Source organism: Triturus cristatus, chromosome 10 (assembly GCF_964204655.1).
Source record: "Triturus cristatus chromosome 10, aTriCri1.1, whole genome shotgun sequence".
NCBI lineage: Eukaryota > Metazoa > Chordata > Amphibia > Caudata > Salamandridae > Triturus > Triturus cristatus.
Window position 1 is genome coordinate 987,286,452 of NC_140593.1, and position 20,174 is coordinate 987,306,625.

The 20,174-nt window shown below is 41.4% G+C and overlaps 1 protein-coding gene across 2 annotated transcripts in view; it reads right to left on the reverse strand.

Moving 5' to 3' along the window:
• Positions 1-20,174, reverse strand: part of FLCN (folliculin) — a 195,032-nt gene that overhangs the window by 133,384 nt on the left and 41,474 nt on the right. For both annotated transcript variants that reach the window (XM_085628926.1, XM_085628927.1), the window contains exons 2-5: positions 14,526-14,812; positions 12,225-12,371; positions 11,450-11,671; positions 9,952-10,112 (exon numbers count right to left, since the gene is read on the reverse strand). In XM_085628926.1, the coding sequence (XP_085485052.1) occupies positions 9,952-10,112; positions 11,450-11,671; positions 12,225-12,371; positions 14,526-14,774 (779 nt within the window). In that variant the 5' untranslated portion in view covers positions 14,775-14,812. The remainder of the gene's footprint in view (positions 1-9,951; positions 10,113-11,449; positions 11,672-12,224; positions 12,372-14,525; positions 14,813-20,174) is intronic.

Genomic DNA, 20,174 nt, shown 5'->3' on the forward strand with positions numbered 1-20,174 from the left:
AACAGTTCATATGTTCAGTAAACTGGAATTTTCCTCATACTTTGGGGTTATTTCTTCCAAAAATGTAGAGAAAAAGGTGTCAGCCAGTGCTAATGTTTAATTTATCATAGTAATTAAATACAATTTAAAACCCAGAAAGCAAGGCAAACATTTTGAGTGCGGGTGAGGGTCTTCAAAGTAAAAGTCCAGAATCAATTAAGTTGTGTTGTTTTTTCTAGTATTAATTCGACTGAGTAAGCTTCAGTCTTCCTTCGTAAACACACCAAGTGAAGTCACTGGGCAACCAGGGAGTGGCACACACTGGTTCACGTTTTATACCCTTTTTTTCTTAACCTCATATCATGAAGGTGAAGGTCCCTCTGGCCAGCAGCAGCCAGCGGACCAGTTAGAACCTCACAGTGTGATCTCACTGGAATGCAGAAGACTCCCCATTCCGCACATGAACTACTTTATAATACATACAATCTTTTTCTACAATCAGACACAATACATGTATTATCACAGACATAGTAAGTAACTGAACTACAGCCAACTGAACTTACTAATAACATAAGAAATTATATCATATGTGGGAATGCATTGAGTAGTCCTATGACATAAGAGAACAACAAAGAAAAAAATGTTACCACATTAAGTCAGAAGATCAAACAAGTATTTTTCTGAATCCTGCTCCATGGTTCGCTCTCCTTGCCTGTACATGGTTTTTTGTTCTCGTCTGTCTCTCATCAGCTGGACCCAACCACCCCCCACCCCCCTCCCATCACAAGACCTTACAGAGACTTCACTCTGCACTTCCATTCTTGACCCACTCATGCACTTCTTATCTGTCATTATCATGGCACTACTGCACCATTCGTCATCATCAACCTCTGTGACACCATCTATACTAGAGCATCTCTTTGATAAATGACTACTCTTCTATTCCAGCTCTGACCACGTTGCAGCTGGACATGATTCCATATTACAGCTACAAATTTGTAAAGCCCTCTAAATTTGGAAAGGCCACCCCTTTTTCTTCCTAGTCTCACCTTTACCAAACACTCCTTCCTGCACCCACTTAACATCTTTATTTGATTTGGACATAGTTATTTCAGCTTCACTCTTGGCTGTAAGCTCCTTCAAACAGCGATTGATCAATTTGCTCTAGCCTTCCCTTCCTCTCATCCTCGAAAACAGTGTAATGCAGGTACTTCTAGTCTTATATGCAGGTTGTGCCCACACAGCCTCACAAACTGTCTTTTTACTTAAATTGTACTTCTCACCACCATTTATATGACACATTTGATAAAAGGGTTATCTTTTTCTACCATTCCATTCAACTGGGTATTGAAAACCACTGACTGTTTCACACCATTGTGTACCAAAATCTCATTCGTCTCCTCAGAGGTCAATTGCATGCCTTTATATGTAACCATATCAGATAGAATTGCTTCCCTTGCTAATATCTTTCTGAGAATGCTTATTCTGCTTCTAGTTATTTCACTTATGAGCTCAGCTTCCAACCATCTGTATGGATATCAACCATGAATGAAGCAAACCATACATTTGGTGGTAAACAGTTAATGGGTCCCATGAAATCAAAACATTCCCTCATCCATGGTTTGCCTAGATCTGTGGAATGCTGAAGCACTTCACCACCAACATTTAGTTTCTTCTGATACATCCCTGGCCACAAAAAGTATTCTTTAACTCAATTTATTGTCAAGGATTGTCCCAGTTGCCAGGCATGACCAACTTCCTCCTTAAATTACTAGGTGGAAGAGGTCTCTCACCCCGCACCCTCACCCTCAACTATCAATTCAGAAATCACTTGAAAATACATATGGTCTTGCACCAGCATCGACTTGACTTTCTCTGTGTATTACCTTTCTCACTAAATGTTATACTTCCTCTAAAATGTTATCCTGTGCAACTAGCCATTCCTCCTTAGATATTGAGCCATAAAACACACCTTCAACACATCATTCACACATTCAACAACTTCTTAGAGGTCACATTTCATCCATCATCAACATCAGGACACGGATAACAACAAACATATCCTAAAGCACATAGATACATAACCAAAATTAGAGTAACACAACATAAGAAAAAGCAAATAGTAGAAACTAAAACAATATATACAGGACAACTACACATACATTTCATATGCAGAAGGATATGTTTGTTGTTATCCGGGTCTCTCTCACCCTCTGTTAATTTACATATGCTGGTCTCGGCCCGGCCGAATAGTTTAGTCCAGCTATCATCACTTTTCAACTGAGCACCACTAGGGGCCACAATTGGTCTAGAATGGGGACATAGTTAATCTTTTATTTTGTTGTGTACATAGGATCTTTCTTATGCATGCCCTTTGTCGTTTTTGTCATAGTTTGAGTTTGTTCTTTTGCTTTGGTTTCTTTGTTAATTGGTTTCAGCCCTGATGAGGTTCCCACTGTTTGGAACGAAACGCGTTGGCTGGGCAGTATGTGTTATTAAGTATATATGTTCAAGGGACAAAAGTACAAATAAAGGCTTTGAAATAACAAGACTGACTGGACTTCATTACCTGGCGCACTTCCTTTTGCTTTATCGACATACCAAAGCAGTACCTATTTGGCAGCAGGTCTGTGAATGAACTCAACCAGAAAGACCTGCAAGACCGAGCAAGAAAAAGGGCCCTCTCGGCTAACCGGACTCTCCAGACAATAGTTCTTTGGATGCCCAAGAAGCTGCCTGGCATATGTCTAGGGCAGAGACTCCACATGCTAATACAGTGCTAACAACTTTAACCTTGGAAGAATAAACACACAGTCCTTCTGGAGGCTGCTTTTTGGCTAATGCTTAGCAGATCTTAATGCAGACTACTATCAAGCAGAAGATGGTCCTCTTATGCACTACCTTGCCATTTTTTTTCTCTAGAGAACCCCACAAAGAGCTGATCGTCCACCCAGTGTTTCTTGCAGGGCCGGACTGGCCGTAGGGGACACCGGGCATGTCCCCGGTGGGCCGGAGGGGTGGGGCCGGTTTTGTGGCCACAGGGGCCGCTTTTCTTACAGGGGACTGGTTTTGCAGCAGTGCTGCAATAACGGCTCCCTGTAAGAAAAGCAGAAGCAGTGCTTTGTGGCAAACCCCCTCTAACCCTCCCACCCCCACTTCCAGGGCCGGTCGAGCAGCAACCTGCCAGGTCTGGTAGCTGTTCCGAGTCTGGCCCTGGTTCCTTGGTATAATCAATGTACAAGCTGAGCACTTTTTTGCGATCCAAACAATGGAGCCTCTCCTCTACCTTATAGGGGAGAGGTGGAGCATAGAATGCCAGCAGGGTGATAGTAGTGTATGGTGGATTAACACAAAGAGCCTGATGCTCACTCACATGCCATGTTGATGCGAGGAGCTGTAAGGGGCAGCTGTAAAGCGGCTTGTACGGACTGCCCATCAAATAAGTGACAACCAGATAAAGGTCAAATTCGCCATTATAAAAAACATGGGGAATCACGTCACCCTTTCAAAAATCACATCACTAATGGTGACCTAAACAAGAAGGGCTGATCTGGCAACCATAAGGGCCGAAAGGTAAGCAAAGCCTTGCCGGGCAAGAGACAAAGAAACAACAGAACTTCCAATAACATGGCCTGGAGGGGGTCAATCTGGAGTGTGTCGCAGCAAACCAAAACTTTGCACCAGCAACAGGCATATACAGTTTTCGCTTAGGGACACCTGGCTGCCAAGATGACTTCAACCACTTGCTTCTGAGTGAAGGACGCTTTGGAAACTCCAACCTGCAGAAGAGCATTCTTTGTTGTGGCAAATAGATTAAGCCAAGATCCTCCCTATTCGCGGAAAAGGCCTTGCACCCCCTCTGAGTGTAATTGACACTCATGATCTGCCAGACCCTGACGGCTGAGTTTGTTCGCCCTGGCATTCAAAAAGCTCGTCCAGTGGCTTGCCATAAGGAAAATCCCCTGGGGGTCTAGCCATTTCCAGAGGCGCAGCACTCCCTGGTACAGGATCAGAGATCCCACCCACCCTGTTTGTGGCAATACCACATGGCTGTGATATTGTCTATAAGCACCTGAAACAGCCTCTCCTTGATAGAAAGGAGGAAGGCTTTCATTGCCAAATGGATGGACCTCAGCTCCAGACAGTTGATGTGGAACCGTTACTCCGCCAGAGAACAGAGGTCTCTGGTCGCCACCTCTCCAAGATGGGCACCCCAACACAGAAGCAATACATCGGTCACCACTGTCACTTTTGGGTGGGATAGAGAGTCTGCCACTGAGCTAATCAGGGTTCAGCAACCACCAGTGCGGATCTTCTGAAGTCTCCTCTGGAATCTTAATGTGGTCGGAGAGGTTCCCTTGATGTTGGGCCCACTGGGACTTCAGATCCCACTGCAGAGTCCGCATATTTTACTTAGCATGCTAGACCAGCAGAGTCGCCCTCACTGAAATCTAGGACCAAGGCTGAAAGATTGGTATCAAAGCCTAAATATCCTGGAAACTCTTTCCTGGAGGAAAGGCACAAAACCGAACCGTGTCCAGAATGGCTCCAAGGAAAGGGAGCGTCTGAGAGAGTAAGGTGTGACTTTGGCATGTTAATAGTGAACCTCAAGGATGACAGGAGGTGCACCATATTCGAAAGGTGGTTAATGACTGCCTGTGGGTGAGCCCTCCTTTAACAGCCAGTCGTCAAGGGAGGGGAAGACTGGCACTCTTAAACTCTAAAGGTGTGCTGCAGCCAACACCATCACTTTCGTGAACACCCGAGGGGCACTGGTGAGACTAAAGCGGAGCATCACAAACTGAAAATGCTCCTGTCCCACTAAAATCCACAGGTAGCTCTGGTGGGCCTGCAGGACGGCAGTATTGAAATAGGCCCAACGCCACCATCGAGTCTCCATGGTAGAAGGCAGATATGTCCTGGGCTAAGGTGAGCAATTTGAATTTCTCCTTCCGAAGGAAGGCGTGGACAACGCACAAGTATAAAATAGGCCACAGAATTCCATCTTTATTGGCATCAAAATGTAGGAGGAATAACAACCCCATCCTACTTCTGAAGCTAGCACTCTCTCAACAGCCCCTTTGGCCAACAGGGCTTGAACTTTCTGCCTGGATTCATGGTGGAAGGTTCACTAGGTAAGAAAGGAAGGGTAAGGTGCATACCCTGCAAATGATCTGAAGGACCCACTTGTCCAATTTTATTGCCTGCCAATTTGGGAAGAATCGATAGAGTCTGCCTCCCATTGGGTGGCTGTGCTCCTGTAAGGTGACACTAAAGAGGTTTGGAAGGTAGGACACCAAGGGGAGAAGTAGACTGTGCAGCCCGTTGACCTTGGCCGCAGGGGCAGTGGCATCATGGCCTTGACCGCAAAACTGCTGGGCTCCTTGTAGTGGCCGGACATCCTGGAGGTATAGGGCACCTTGGCCAACACTACAAAAGGAGCTGTAGAACAGTCAAAGTAGGACTGAGAGGTACAGAGAGCATGCATTAGCCCTGCTCTCTTTAAAAGGCTCTAGAGCTCAATCAGATTTGTCCTTAAACAGGAGAGTCCAGTCGAAGGGAATGTCAATCAGGGAGGACTAGATATCTTTTGAGAAACCAGTCGATCGCAGGCATGCACGGTGGCAAATTGCAACGAATCTCGGGCTTGCCCACATCGCGGCCGGCTTAAATCGTCTGAGTGAGAACAGGTCAGAGATCATCAGGCACACTAGGGAGGATTGTGGGACTAGTGTCACAACAAGCAGCTGGCATTAACTGATCGGAGTGCCAGACTGGTAGAAAAAAATATTTGTTTCCCAAATGTTTCCACTTGTCCAGATCCCCGGTCAGGGGGAGTGGTAGGGAAGAAGTTTGGGGTAGACAGGATTGTGGCAGCTTGCATCACTAAGCTATCAGGGCAGAGGTGCTGCGAGAGAAAAGCAGAGTCGCATGGAGAATTGGGATGGCCCATGCCAATCTGTTGATTGACTGGGTGGCCAGAACAAGTTTTGGCCAAAGCCCCCAATAAGGTATAATTCAGTACTTCATTAAATGGAAGAAGGGGTTCAGATGATGTATGCCCCAGTTCAGGACCTCTAAAAAACATACCTTGGTTTTGGGGAGATGGAGGTCAAGTACTTTGGCAGCCCTACAAAATCCGATGGCATAGGAGGCAGATTCTTATGTGGCCATTCCAGGGGGTGAGATTAGGCCCATCGCTGAGGCTGTATTGAGACCACTAGCCTCCTGTAAGTCCAGGTTAAATTAATTCTCTGAGTCTGTACCGAAAAGGGAATTCAGAGTGTGTGTTATTCCTTGTGGAGGTGGTACCTCATGTAGGGGAAGTGGAGCCTTGAGCGGAATCATGCACAGCTTTGGTGGAGGTCAAACCTGTGTTGATTCGGCACCAGTGCGAACTATTGGAAACTCCACCACATACATTGATGGAGTTAGATTCATTGTAATATGTGCATACAATTTTAATTTTAAAAAAAGCTTCAAAAATTACTTGGGGCTTCGATTTAGTACAAATGGGACCTGGGAGACTCCAGTAATGAAGAGTGTGAAAACTTTATCGAAGAGATGTTTGGCACAATATCAACTAAATAAATATTATGCTACCTATATATTGTAGCAAAAGTATTGACAGCCAAAATACGGAGGAGGTAATTATATATTGGCAAGTATAATTTTACTATTTATAATGTGTAGATGTAGAGTTAAATATAAGTAAACCTATACTTACCATATCAATATTTTGCCCGTCTAAATTTGCTCTACAATATTTGTCTAGCATGACATAAAGTACTCAATATTCTGATACCACACCTTTGAATGTTATTGCAGCCCTACATAAAAAATAGGTTAAGTCTGTCCCACTTGAAGTCTACTCTAAAGATGGATGCAAAAGCCATTTATGGTTCTGAAATCTGGGGTGACTCAAATTTGAACTTATTGTTTGCTTCCAAAAACATATGACTTGTTTAGGTTGGTGTAATCGTCTGTAATCTACTCCCAAAAAATGCTGTACATGGAAATAGGTATGAAAAACATTATTGACAGTGCTTATATTTAGTTGATATGGGTCAAAAGATGATTTGAGCCAATACTTTGAAAGTATTGAAGCCCTCTGATGAATTAGTTAATATTCCTTTAACTACCCCACTTGAAGACTTTAGGGCAAAGGCAGGAGCTGAGGCACTATATGTTTGTGAAAACTGGGGCAACTTACACTTGCACACCTTTTTGCTTCCACAAAAGCCTTCAATCCTTCAAAATCTACCACCCTAAACTATTCTGCAAACGTAAGTAGGTGTGGCACGTATTATTCATAGTGCCGCCAATATTGCTCTGGCCCAAGCTAGGGCCATACACTCACATCTCCATATAAGGTCATGGCTTGAAGGAGCATTAAAACTGTGAGGATGCTTGAACACTTCATTAGGTAGACCACGCTTAATATATTTAACTAGATATTTGACTGAGCGAAGTATGTTCCGACCGAGTAATTTAAGTTGGGCTATTAGAACAACTATCAAATGAAGATTACTGGATACAAAGTTAAGTGAAGAAATTAATGTTTAATTTATGACCACCTTAGATCCAAACTAGCCTTTTCACAAAAGTATTCAGGAAAGAGAGAAAGTTTATGACAAATGAAACTAACACATATGAGGAATATTTATATTACATTTCTGCATTTGTTTATTAAGCGTTATGTCTATGTGATGTTCTGATACTTATAAGTATTAGTTATATAATTTGAGTCAATGTAAGAATCAAATGCATGGTCTCACTGTTATGTTACCCTAAGAAATTAACCTGCGCTAAAAGCTTTTAAGGTGAGATCAAGGAATGATGCCCTATGGATTTATATTTTTTAAAACCTGGCATTTTTATTATGCAATTTTGTAAGGCAAACTTTGCATTTAGAGCAGTCATGTAGGAGAAAGTTACTATTGATAAGCTAATATAGCACTGAGCATTTAGTTACCCTTTTGTTTATGGGCAGCTGCATAAGATATGTGATAACATAATAAGGGGAAGTCTGTGTTTGTTAAGTTATTGAGTATCCAGTTTATGCATTAGCATATAATTTTATATTTGATTGGATGTAAAATATATTCTATAAATGTTGTTTATAATAATCAATTATGTTTTTTATTTAATATGTTTATATTTTTAGGTTTTCACTGTAGGTCATTTTCCTCTTTCACTTTCAATATTGTAAGTTTTATGAGCACTGCATGATGATACTCATGATGATTACATTCTTCAAGAGAAAAGACCACTGCGACAGCGGCATGCAAAGAGATAATGACAATAACATCTCTTGATCCTCTCTGCCCGTCCAGTTATAGACCCAGTTCCCTGCTGCCCTACCCGGTAAAAATCCTTGAGCGAGTAGTCAGCAAATCCCTGTCCAATTATCTGGAAGATAATCATCTATTGGATGAATTGCAATTCGGATTCCGTCCTGGGCACGGAACCAAAACAGCTCTAGTAACTGTGTTTGATGATCTGAGAATGCGCGTGGACAACGGACAATCAGTCGTATTAGTGCTGCTAGATATGTCAGCAGCATTCGAAACGGTAAACCATGGCATTCTATTAAAAAGACTTGGAGACATCGGTGTCAAAGGACAGGCACTAAATTGGTTTCAGTCCTACCTATCTGACAGGACCCAGGCAGTGAGTATTCAACCTTTTACATCTTTGAAGACCTCTATCCATCACGGGGTCCCGCAGGGCTCAGTAATCAGCCCGATCTTATTTAATATATACTTGCGCCCACTTATTCCAATCATCAAGTCTTTTGGAGTAGAACTGGTCAACTATGCTGACGACAAACAGCTTGTGTTTTCGCTGGAAGGGAATCGAACTATCTCTATGGATAAGTTTCATAAGTGCATGGAAAGTACCACAAAATGGCTTAGAAATAACTTTCTTCAATTTAACAGAGACAAAACAGAAGTCGTATATTGCACTACGAGCAAAGTAGCCCGTCCCCTTCCTGCTGAGTTCCGGATCACCCCCTCAGATACTCCGCTAATTCCTGCAAAAACAGTACGTAATCTGGGGGTACTGATAGATAATAACCTTCAACTGGACTCACAAATAAACAAAACTGTTGGCACCTGCTTCTCATTAATTAGAGCACTACGTAAAATTCTCCCGCTATTGCCAGTTCCTGACAGAACACAAGTAATAAGGAGTATTATTCTGAGGAGGCTGGATTACTGTAACTCTCTGTATCCTGGAGCTCCAAATTCCCTGGTAATAAAGTTGCAGAGAATCCAAACAATAGCAGCAAAACTAACTCTAAACCTGCAGCGCAGGTCCTCTGCATCTCTGGCCCTAAGAGATCTTCACTGGCTGCCAATTCGGCAGAGGATACTTTTTAAATCTCTCTGTATCGCTTTTAAGGCAGTACATGGTCTGGATCCCAGACCACTGCAGAGAAAATTTACATGGTACACCCCCCCCAAGAAACCTACGCTTGTCGAAAGCAAATCTGGTTAACATCATAAAGTTTAAACGTGCGAGGACGGGGGGGAAGAGCCTTCAGTTCAGTGGTCTCACGAATGTGGAATGAACTTCAAAATGACATTAGGCAAAAAAAGTGAGAACCTGATGCAATTCAGGAAGAAGCTTAAGACTTGACTATTCCCGAGGGAGGAATAAGTCATAAACGCAGTGTCACCAACCCGTTCAGATATCGTACTGTGTTTCCTTTCTGCTCGTAGGTCATCTTTTTGGGTGAATGATTAACCACACTGTATAACAACATGTACTTTCTCAGCGCCAGGATACCCGTTGGGTGACAGTGCGCTATATAAGTTCAGTTTACATTACATTACATAACCTTAGTCAGTCTCTTGAAGATAGAGACATTTGGATCTGTATAAAACAGTTGACAAAATAAATCATCCTAAAGTGTTAGGATGCGTATATGAGTAGGATTCAATACAAGTTGGAGGCACAAATTACCAAGCAAATGAGGTGTGCAGGCAGGCCCAGAGGTTCTCATCATTGGTCAGTGATGTCAGCGACCTTGCAGCATTTCCATTTCTCTGATGCAGAAAAGGTGTGAAAGCTGTGTTAATCCTAAGAGGCCGCTGTGGACAGCCAAACTGCTCTGCCTCAAAAACCTAATGAAAAGAAAAAAAACAGGCTAAATTAGCAAAAGAAAAAATAAAGGTCTCGGTCATAATACCCTCTGCATGAACCAGAATAAATGGATGTTTGCCTCAGTCTCTACATAACTATTTTCGCTTAACCGGGTTTCAGAGTTGGGAACTTTACTCTGACCTATGCAAAAAAAGGAATTAAGGTGAGAAATGATACACCAATATATGCATGCAAACAGACACCAGTCCTGGGAAGAGGTATTTCTTTGCTGAGTTTTTGGCAGAAGGTGTGCTAAGGAGGGCTCCGTCTATGGCAGTCGTCGTTGGCTATTTTAGACACCATCAACAGAGGGCACCAGACTACCCAAGGAAGCATCAAGCATAGGCAGGAATGGAGTGAGGATTATCGGTATTAAAAGCAAAGGTGTCAATACATTTTTGCCAGTAGCACTCTCCTCCACCCATGGAACTTTGTAGCTCCCAGCATTCTCCACTGTCCACTTATGGACACGCTGGCTCTTGGTTCAGGATAGTCATGAGAGGGGATGCAAAGCATCAGAACGCTTCAGAGTTCCCAGTGCTCTTTCAGTGTCTAAAGCGCTTACTTTGGCTCATCTGTTATTTTAAAATATTCTGCAATGAGTATTTGAATAATTCGACAATTAGGTTGATTACAAAATAATTGGATATTGCAGATACAAAACATAAGCTTTTACTTTCATCATTTGATTATTGTGTCATTTTCCAAGCATGCCTCAGGAAAAACAGGTCAATTTTTATGCATCTTGTCAACACATGACATCACACTCTGAGGAAGCCTTTATCAGAAATGTTAGGCGATAGAACTTAATTTGCAAAGAGGTTTAAATTGAAACCAAGAGAAACTCAAGAAGTGCCCTTTATTAGACTGTTGCACCGTATATATGATTGTAAAGCAGACAGCGGTCTTAAACTGCATTGTATGTCCATTAAAAGCATGTACCATTTTTAAAATGTGAAAACTATGAGCAAGCATTTCCAATTGGCGGTGTTAGGTCACACATCCCATAACGAATGAAAAATCAACTTTTTGACAAAGGTTCTCTGATGTATCAGAAGAGAGTTATGAAATTCAAGCAAAATGAGGGAGACTTCGAATGTATGGATTTCGAGTTGCGAGATAAGTAGGTGGAGGCACAAAATAAGAGGAATGCTCACAAAATGAAGGATGGGACCAATGAAAACCTTTCCTATGCTTACTGAGACCTTAGCAACATCATTGATGCATTGTGGGGACCCTGTGATGCTGCTGCCTACAGTAAAGCCCTGGTGTCCTGTTGATTCTTCTCCCCTTCCTGGCTTCTCCAGTGTTCACCAACCTTCAGGGCTTTCCCCTGCAGCTCATCCAGAATGCCTCGGATCTTTGCCAGAAGGAAGGGCCAGGAGTTGATGAGGTAGATCCTGTCCATCATGATGACTATGATGCTGTACCAGCGCTGGAAGCCACGGGCCAAGCTATCCTTAATAAAGAAGGTGTGACTAAAGACGAACCCATGCTGCTCGTCGCCAAAAAAGATTGGCCCTTCTCGTCCAGGACACACCTTTAAAAAAGAGAAAGGTGATCACAACAGGGCAAAGGGTACAAAAATACCACCTAAGTAAAGCTTAACCCAACAGTCTTTCTCTTATTCGTGCAATTGTAAATAGGGAACTTAAGCTGAGTTTTGAATAATGCAACAAGAGACATGCCACAATACATAACAAGCATTGGCAAAGCAGACAGGTCTCTCCTTGTTAACCTAATGGCTTTGTAATGCTTTTTTACCAATGGCATGCGCATCGTCAGACATTGCATGTAAAACCAAAGAGGTAAAGCATAAAACGTTGGAATCATATTTTGTGAGTGCTGTGTCGAATTAGGTGATGTTATGACTAGAGCATTGTTCCATCATGAAGGGACTTAATTATTAAATACTAGAATTAAACACTATTTAAAACACAGGATTGAAAAGAAGAAATGAGTCAAATCTAAGTTTAGCATATGGAAACTGCAGAAAATTAAGCACTTTACTAGCTGATTGCCCAGTAGCATTCACAATTCAACAGATATTAACAATTACAATAAATACATTAAGGTAGAAAATGCCTTCATACCTCACAACTCAGGCTCCTAACACAGGCTTGCCGCACAATGGTGAAGAGCTGGGGGTGGTTTGGCTGCTGATGACTGACGTACTTTATTGAGGTCTCTTTATCATGGCTGATGTAACCAGGGTGTCCTACTGCCAGGGATCGACAGCCCTTAGGCAGAAAAGAATTGAGAATTGTCTTGGTCAGAAAAAAGGCAGGAATCACTAGTTATCATAACATTCACAAATCCTTCAGTTTACATCAATAAATTATTTTATCTTCTCTACTAACCCGAGATGCGGATTAAGCATGTTTAATGGCGTGTGTCTGGGTGACTTACTGTAGTCAATAATGTAGCTGCAATGTACATGAAGAAAGGCATAGGTTAGGTTCACATTCAATTAGCAGAAATGGCTTGCCCATTTCTCCCACAAAAGATAGTTCTCCTTAAAGGTGACATCCTTTATGTACAAAAAGCAAATTGCATCTTTATAAGGTTCCGTACCTACCTGTCGATTGGTTTATCAAAATGAAAAGAAAAAGAAAAACAATTAGAACTTTTGCTTTTATTTTCAAAACACTGCAATAAAATTGTGTGACAAATGAGGTGTCACTTACATATTTCTTTAAAAATGTCCCGGTGAACAGTTTAGAAGCAATCATTAAAGGACAAAATAAAAAAAATAAAAAGAATACTACACGCAGGGTGAAGCATCAGACATCTTTGTATATACTGATTTTAGTCCATCACTGTAGCAGGTTAAAGAGAGATTTGCTGAGGTCAAGCAAGCCCACAGAGAAAAATGTGTTATAAAAATGCCAAAGAGAAAGAAAGCTCTATAAAGTCAAAGGCCTTGTCAGAATCCAACAACATTATTGCTCAGGGTCTCCATATACGATCATTCAGTCCTCCTCCCTCAGTACATCCTGAAAGTAAATTGTGGTCCCTTGGTCTTTGCAGCCTGCTAGGTCATGAGATTGCCTGTCTTGCCCCTTGTACTCATAAATCCGCGTCTACGCCAGCTAGCTGCAATGCTTAGCTCAATATAGATTCGAAAGTTGATTCTTGAATCCATACATCACCATCAGTAAGGGGGTTTTTCTCTTAAATTTGAATATACTGTTTATGCATTTTAATTGATTTTAAAACGTAGTGGGGGCACGACTGTGGGGGAAATTCTTGATAATAATAGAATGTTTTTATGGCATATACTGTTTTAATCTACTGAATTCAAGGCTTATGACCACTTGGCCATTCATTTCTGCGGTCCTCAGCTCCCCCGGTCTGCCGCGGGTTTCCAATTGTGCAGCCGGAGCTGAGACGCGCCTTGCCGATTTAGTGTGCCTAGATGGTCGCAATCTTGGACAGCTTGCGGCACAGGGGAGTGGTATTTTGGCGCTCCCAGCAGTGATTTAAGGGCAGCCTGCCGCACATCTGCGCCCGTCCGTGCCCGAACAGGACCAGGGGCCAGAGACCCTGCCCGATTGAGGACAGAAAGAATAGCCTTTTCACCAGATTTTTTTTTAATTCTGCATCCAGCCTGCCCAGAAGGGTGTCAGTCATCTATCAACCCTTTAATTCATGGGGACAATTACAAACGCTGCCTTTATTGCTGTAAACCTTCTGACTACGTGGCAGGTGCTGGTAACATTAAAACTACACCTATCTCTGAGGATACGCACGTGCAGATCAGATCAGGGAGACAGTCAACTATTTGTAGCTTTCAATTTTTTTGCGTAAACTGCCATTCTTTGGCTAGCAATCAACTCCACATATGTGAGTTTCTGGTAGACATGACACCAGATGATTTAATCCTGGCTTCACGCGGCATCTCCGCCTGATGCTAGGAACGCTTGCTGACTTCAAATTCATGACTACATCCCTCTTAGCAATGACTGACCAGGGTGTGTGCAGAACATGGATCATTCCATTCCCCCATTATACTAAACAAGAACACCTTTGGGGAGATATCTACAGGTTCAGCAAGGGCTCTGTACAGCGTTGTCCTCCCTCTGTACCAGAACTTAAGATTTGTTCGCCATTTCCAGGTGAAGTGAAATCAATATCAGGCCCAAAACAAGTCTTCCAAATTCTGTTTGAGGATACTGGAATCCATTGAGAAATAGGATATAAATCAACCTCAGACATGCTGAACCAACTAGTCTTTGCCAACTTCTAGTCCTAGTCCTCCAGTGGCCCAATGTGTTTCTCCCTCACCTACTGCAATGCAACAATGTTAAAATTCTCAATTTAAAAAGTATGAGAGCTTTCCTGCATCATGGTTCTGAATACATATACAAGTTCCAAAAATTAGGTATACTTACTTCACACATGTCTGACTTTTTGGGTCCCGGGCTGCTAGAATCTGCGCTCACGCCATCTGCCGGACTGTTGGAGCGTATCCTGCTACTCATCTGGATACCACCTTCCTCATCTTCTCCTGGTTCGCCCTGTCCAGGGTTGTCACTGCTGCCAGCACCTTGAGGCAGCGGTGAATGCAGAGCCTCTGTGCAAAAGAGTGTACGAGGTCCATGCAGCTCACAGAAATGGCACAGAGCAACAATAGCATTCATGGTACATAAGACCAATCAGGAGCACCTCCTCCAAAGTCCTAAAAGAAAAAAGAGAACTCATTAGGAATGTCAAAATACATAGAATAAAAGAAAAAAATTATAAAAACAGGAGGATAATTAGAGACTAGCGCTACAGGGAGGCTCAAACAACTTTGGAGTTTAAATCTTCAATCAATAACACGTTTGTATGGGGTTGTGCATCTATTCATCCAACATTACCTTGGATGGGGGACAAGCTATACCTGATGAGAAATGAATGGAGGAATAGACAGGGTGTATGTGAGACACCGTTTGGAGGGGTACCACTAGGCCTCAACCAAGGGGCTGATGTCACTAGCCACAGATGTCCTAGGCCTGTGCTACAATGGGTCTACAAGCAGACCATCCTGCATTTTATTCTCAGGGTTGTGAGAATGAGCAGTCACAGGTTTCTCATAGAGGTAACTTGTTGGTACTCGAGTTAAGCATTCAATAATCAACCAATAAATACAATAAAGTTGATGTCCAGCCCAGTCTTTGTCAGAAACAAAGTACTTTAATCAGGCAGTTGTACTAAATAAGACACACTTCAGTTATCTTGCACAACCTATGCCCAGGCAGTGTTAACAAGTTTGAAAATGACAACATAATGAAGTGAAACTAACAGAAAATGTGCTGCATTAAACTGCATAAATTGTCTTTTCTTGCCTCATAATTTAGAAACCCTGCTGCATAACTTTGCCCTCTCCTGCGCATAATTTCAGTGGCCCTGAATGTAAGCAATACTCTGCCACTGACTGGGAGCACAGTCCTTGCCCTCCACTTTGTGTCCATGCGCGCATACCAATTGCATTGCACACAAACAAGCTTAACACACTGTCTGATGTCAGCAGAAGGGACTGGGCATTAACACAAAAGTAGAATTTTACAGAGGTTGACCAGTAGGCTCCAATTTGAGTGACCCAGATAAACAAGCCTGGACGCACTAATGATTTTCTTTTAAACTACGGTATTCTGCCTCCACGACTTTATGTGCTATATAAAGTCCACTGAGCTTGATGATTCCATCCAGGAACTCTGACAATCTTGAACAGGCCCTGATCTCTGCACACACGCTTAGATTAGTGTGACACCAGGGCCAAAATATAAGTCTAGTCACCAGATATACTCAGGTAGGTACTAAGGGCAGGAGGACATGCACGAAGACCATACATGGGGTATTCTTGTCCCAACAGTCTACATATGTGTGGGCTGGAAGAACAAGATGTACTATGCAGAGTGGCAGACCAACAGATTAATTCTTATTATACTGAATATTCCAACTTGCGTAATTTTTAAGAGCCAATTAGGAAATGTGCAGTAAATCCCTATAACCTTTTAATTCAAGAACACAATTATTCTGTTTCTCTTTCAAGCGATAAGAAGCATTTGGAAAGACAATAGGTCTCAGCAGAAAAAGGAGGAGTTATTGCCCTTGCCACTACTTATTGGCAGTGCTAATTCAAAAATAGTCGTCAGTGTGTCTCAGTAAATACGAAATCATGTGTCACAATGCATACGCATGCATGGGCGCCATATTGGTATTTAGTTCCTAACAAAGAAAAGCCATTCCAAGGAGGCCACAGATGAATACACATGTATGCGCATGCGTCATGAAGCATGCATGGGTCGTGATGTATGCTTGCGCATTAAGCCATTCAAAGAAGGCAAACTATGTGTACATATGCAGGGGCATACACTGTAACATATACTTTTAAGTGTGTTGCGATACACCAGCAGCCATTTAGAATTTACCATTCAACATAGCTGATGGCCATTTCAGAACAGTAAATTTAAAGTTAAAAATAACTGTGAAATTGTGTGAAAATGTTATATATATAGATATGGTTGTATGCAGTACGTAATGTTTTTATTACAAGACTAAGACATAGCTGAGAGACAGTTACAGCAAACATTATTACAGTGCAAATCTACCACCGCTAGGGTTTGTTAGAGGCTTTAACCAACACCAAAATCCCTCTCTACCAAAGTAATTTGAGACATTTCATGTAACAAAATATCGATCTATAATGTTTAATACATAGAAATAACAACCCACCCTTAAATGTCTATTGACTTTAACATATACATTTCATAATCCATATGCCAGGACTACTGTGTTTATCAAAAATTTATATACTAAACAGATCATACCTATAACATCAGAAATATATATTCTTAATGATTCAATAATGCCTCTAGCTGCTGTCATTGGCTGGTCACCATAACCAACTAAGGCATCCTATACTAAGCAGAATCTTTCTGGCCAGGTAGTCATCCGGCATGCAGTCGCAAAATTACAGAGTATACAAAATTACAGTTAGCAAAGCAAAATATGATCTCCCCAAAGATGGCCAAACAAGGATTCATTGCATATGAGGAAATGGTTTTCTTCTAACTATGTATTGAGCCTAACACTATTGCACATGCGACAAGTAACCCCTTTAGTCCGACAAAAAAGAGCAGAACAGCGTGATTTAAAATATATATATTTTTATTTTATTTTGTTTCATAACAACACCAGTATTTAAGGTGCACCAACTTGCACCACAACAGAACAGCATGATTACAAACAAAGAAATATATTCAAGATTGTACTTTCTAATCACATATTTTTGTGCCCTGATGAAGTTCTGTCTTTGAAGGAACAAAATATGTCGGCTGTTGGGCATGCTATGAGGATTCATCAAAATAAATAATAAAGGGTTTAAAATGTGAAAACATACCTCAGACATACTCTCGTGTCTTCTTGAAATGGAATATGTGCACCACATATAAAGTATAAAAATGAGGATGGAACTATGTACTACACTGTAGCTATTTAAAAGATACCTTTAAATGCCTATTTACTTTAACATATATTTTTCACAATCAATATGGGATGCCTAATACCTTTATCGTAACTTTTTATTATAAACAATCAGGTTTATAACCTTTTTGATTGGCTGGTCAAAATACCAAACACAGATCTACTGTGATGGCCATAAGCTTTCCCACAAGGCAACCATCTGGGATACCGAAATACAATTACAAATCTGTAAAAAATAAAGTTGCAAAACAATAACCCCTACTGATACAGTCTCATAAGTATTACCATAGTGCAAATTGTCTACCTCATGGTTTGTCCAGGTGGGTCATAAACACCAAAACCCTTGCCTACGATGGTAATCTGCAAGATTTCATGTAACAAAATACATGCCTATAAGGTTTAACACAGTGTAAAAACAATCCACCCTTATAAAGCTATTGCCTTTAACATGTGTTTTTCACAATAAGTAATTAAGACCTACTTACTTTGTAATACATTTTCATTATAACCAGATCACAACTAACGAATCTGACATAACTTTACCCAGTGAATCGATAAAGCCTCGAGCCTTTACAGATGCCTTGACAACACTCCTAATTAGGGATGCAAAAGCTGACAACCATCAGGTATACATTTATAAAATTACGAATATGTACAAAATTACAGTTGGCAGAACAATTTACAGCCCCTCTCACTATGGGCCCAACAAGAATCATCACAGTGAAAATCTACTCCCAGGGTTTGTCTGATAAGGTGACCAACATCAAAATCCTTGCCTACTACGATAACCTGTCAGATCACATGTAACCATATTACTTTCTTCAGCTTGTAACATAATGTGATAACAATCCACTATTAGAGGCTACATGTTTTAATACATGCTTTTCACTATAAATGAGCCAGGCTTACTGTCTTTGTCATATGTTTTCATAATAAACCGATCAGACCTATGGAATCTGGCATAAAATTTTCCTGTACACCAATCAAGCCTAAAGCTGTTATCAATGGCTTTTCAACAGAACCAGCACAGCTTGGTGTACTAGGCATAAACTTTGTCATTAGGCAGCCATCAGGTATTCAGTCATATTATTGCAAATGTATACAAAATTACACCTGGCAAAACAAAATACTATCTCTCCTAACAGGGCTTAACACGGAGTCTCACATTGCAAATCTTCAATACACATGGTTTTTCAGAGGGTGTAACTAACACCAAAACCCTTGTCTACTGAGGTAATCTATGAGATTGCATGTAAAAAACACAATTATCTATAGATTTTAATTCAGAGTAATGATATTTCAACCTTAAATGCCTACTGACTTTACCATACGCTTTTCGCAGGCAATATTTCAGGCCTACTGCCTTCATTGTAATATTTCATAATAAACAATCAGGCCAAGAGCCTTTATCATTGGATTGTCACTATAATCAAATCAAGCCTAATATGCTGAGCATAAGCTTTCTACAAGGCACTTATCAGGCATACAAAATTAAAGTTGGCAAAACAAAATATCATATCTCCTAAGAGAGCCTAACAAGGATTATTGTAGTACATTGCTGGCATCTCCACAGTTTGTGCGGACAGTTCACCAACAACAAATCCTTGCCTACTACGGAAATCTGTGAGATTCCATTTAACAAAATGTCTGCCTACATGCTTTAACACAGTGTGTTGACAATCCATCCTTAAAAGAAGATGTGGCGCAACGTTCAGCACGATCGACTTTAGAACTGAAGAACCAGGTTTGAGACTCAGTGGTGGCTGAGCATCCTGTAACTCTGGGCAAATCAGTTAATCTTCCTGTAACAAAAAAACAAAAAAATGATGTGTTTTTAGGTCTCGTCTAGGCAGCGCATGCGCTGTCTCTTACAGACATGCTGTATCCACTTTGTGAGCTTACTGTATGCCCATTGTTTTTGATTCGTTTCTTCACGCGTCCTTCCAAAAAGCTTGCTTCTGTGTGGGTAATCTGTGTTGTCTGTCCCTCCTTATTGTGTCTTGCTCCCTCCCATGTAACAATGACCTATTACTTGTATCCTTTCACTTTTGTCTATTTCAGTCCGTGTATGCGAACTATTTTTTCTTTTCTTTCAGCCCGTGTTTTGGAAAGGTAACCTTTTCTTTCTTTGTAGCGTTGTTGCTCCTACATCCGTTTCTGTAAGCGGCTCTGTAAATCTTGCCCTTATCTTGTCACATTTGCTGTTTTCTGAGAGTGCCTGTTCCATCCACCCATCCCCTCCCTCAGCACTGCTTGTCACCTCCGTCAATGGAGAGCTACACCCAAACCGGAGACCTCCAAAAATTACACAGAGACACAATGTATTAACAATAATTATTGCCACCATATATGCAAACCCAAAACATTATAGCTATGTATTTTATAAAACAAACCGTTCACTTTTGTCTATTTCAGTTTGTGTAGGCGCATTATTTATTTTATTTATTTTAGCCCGTGTTATGGGAAGGTTCCTTTTTGTTTCTTTGTAGTGTTGATGCTCCTAGCACAGTTTCTGTGAACAGCCCTGTAAATCTTGTCCTTATCTCGTTACATTTGTTGTTCTCTGAGGGCGC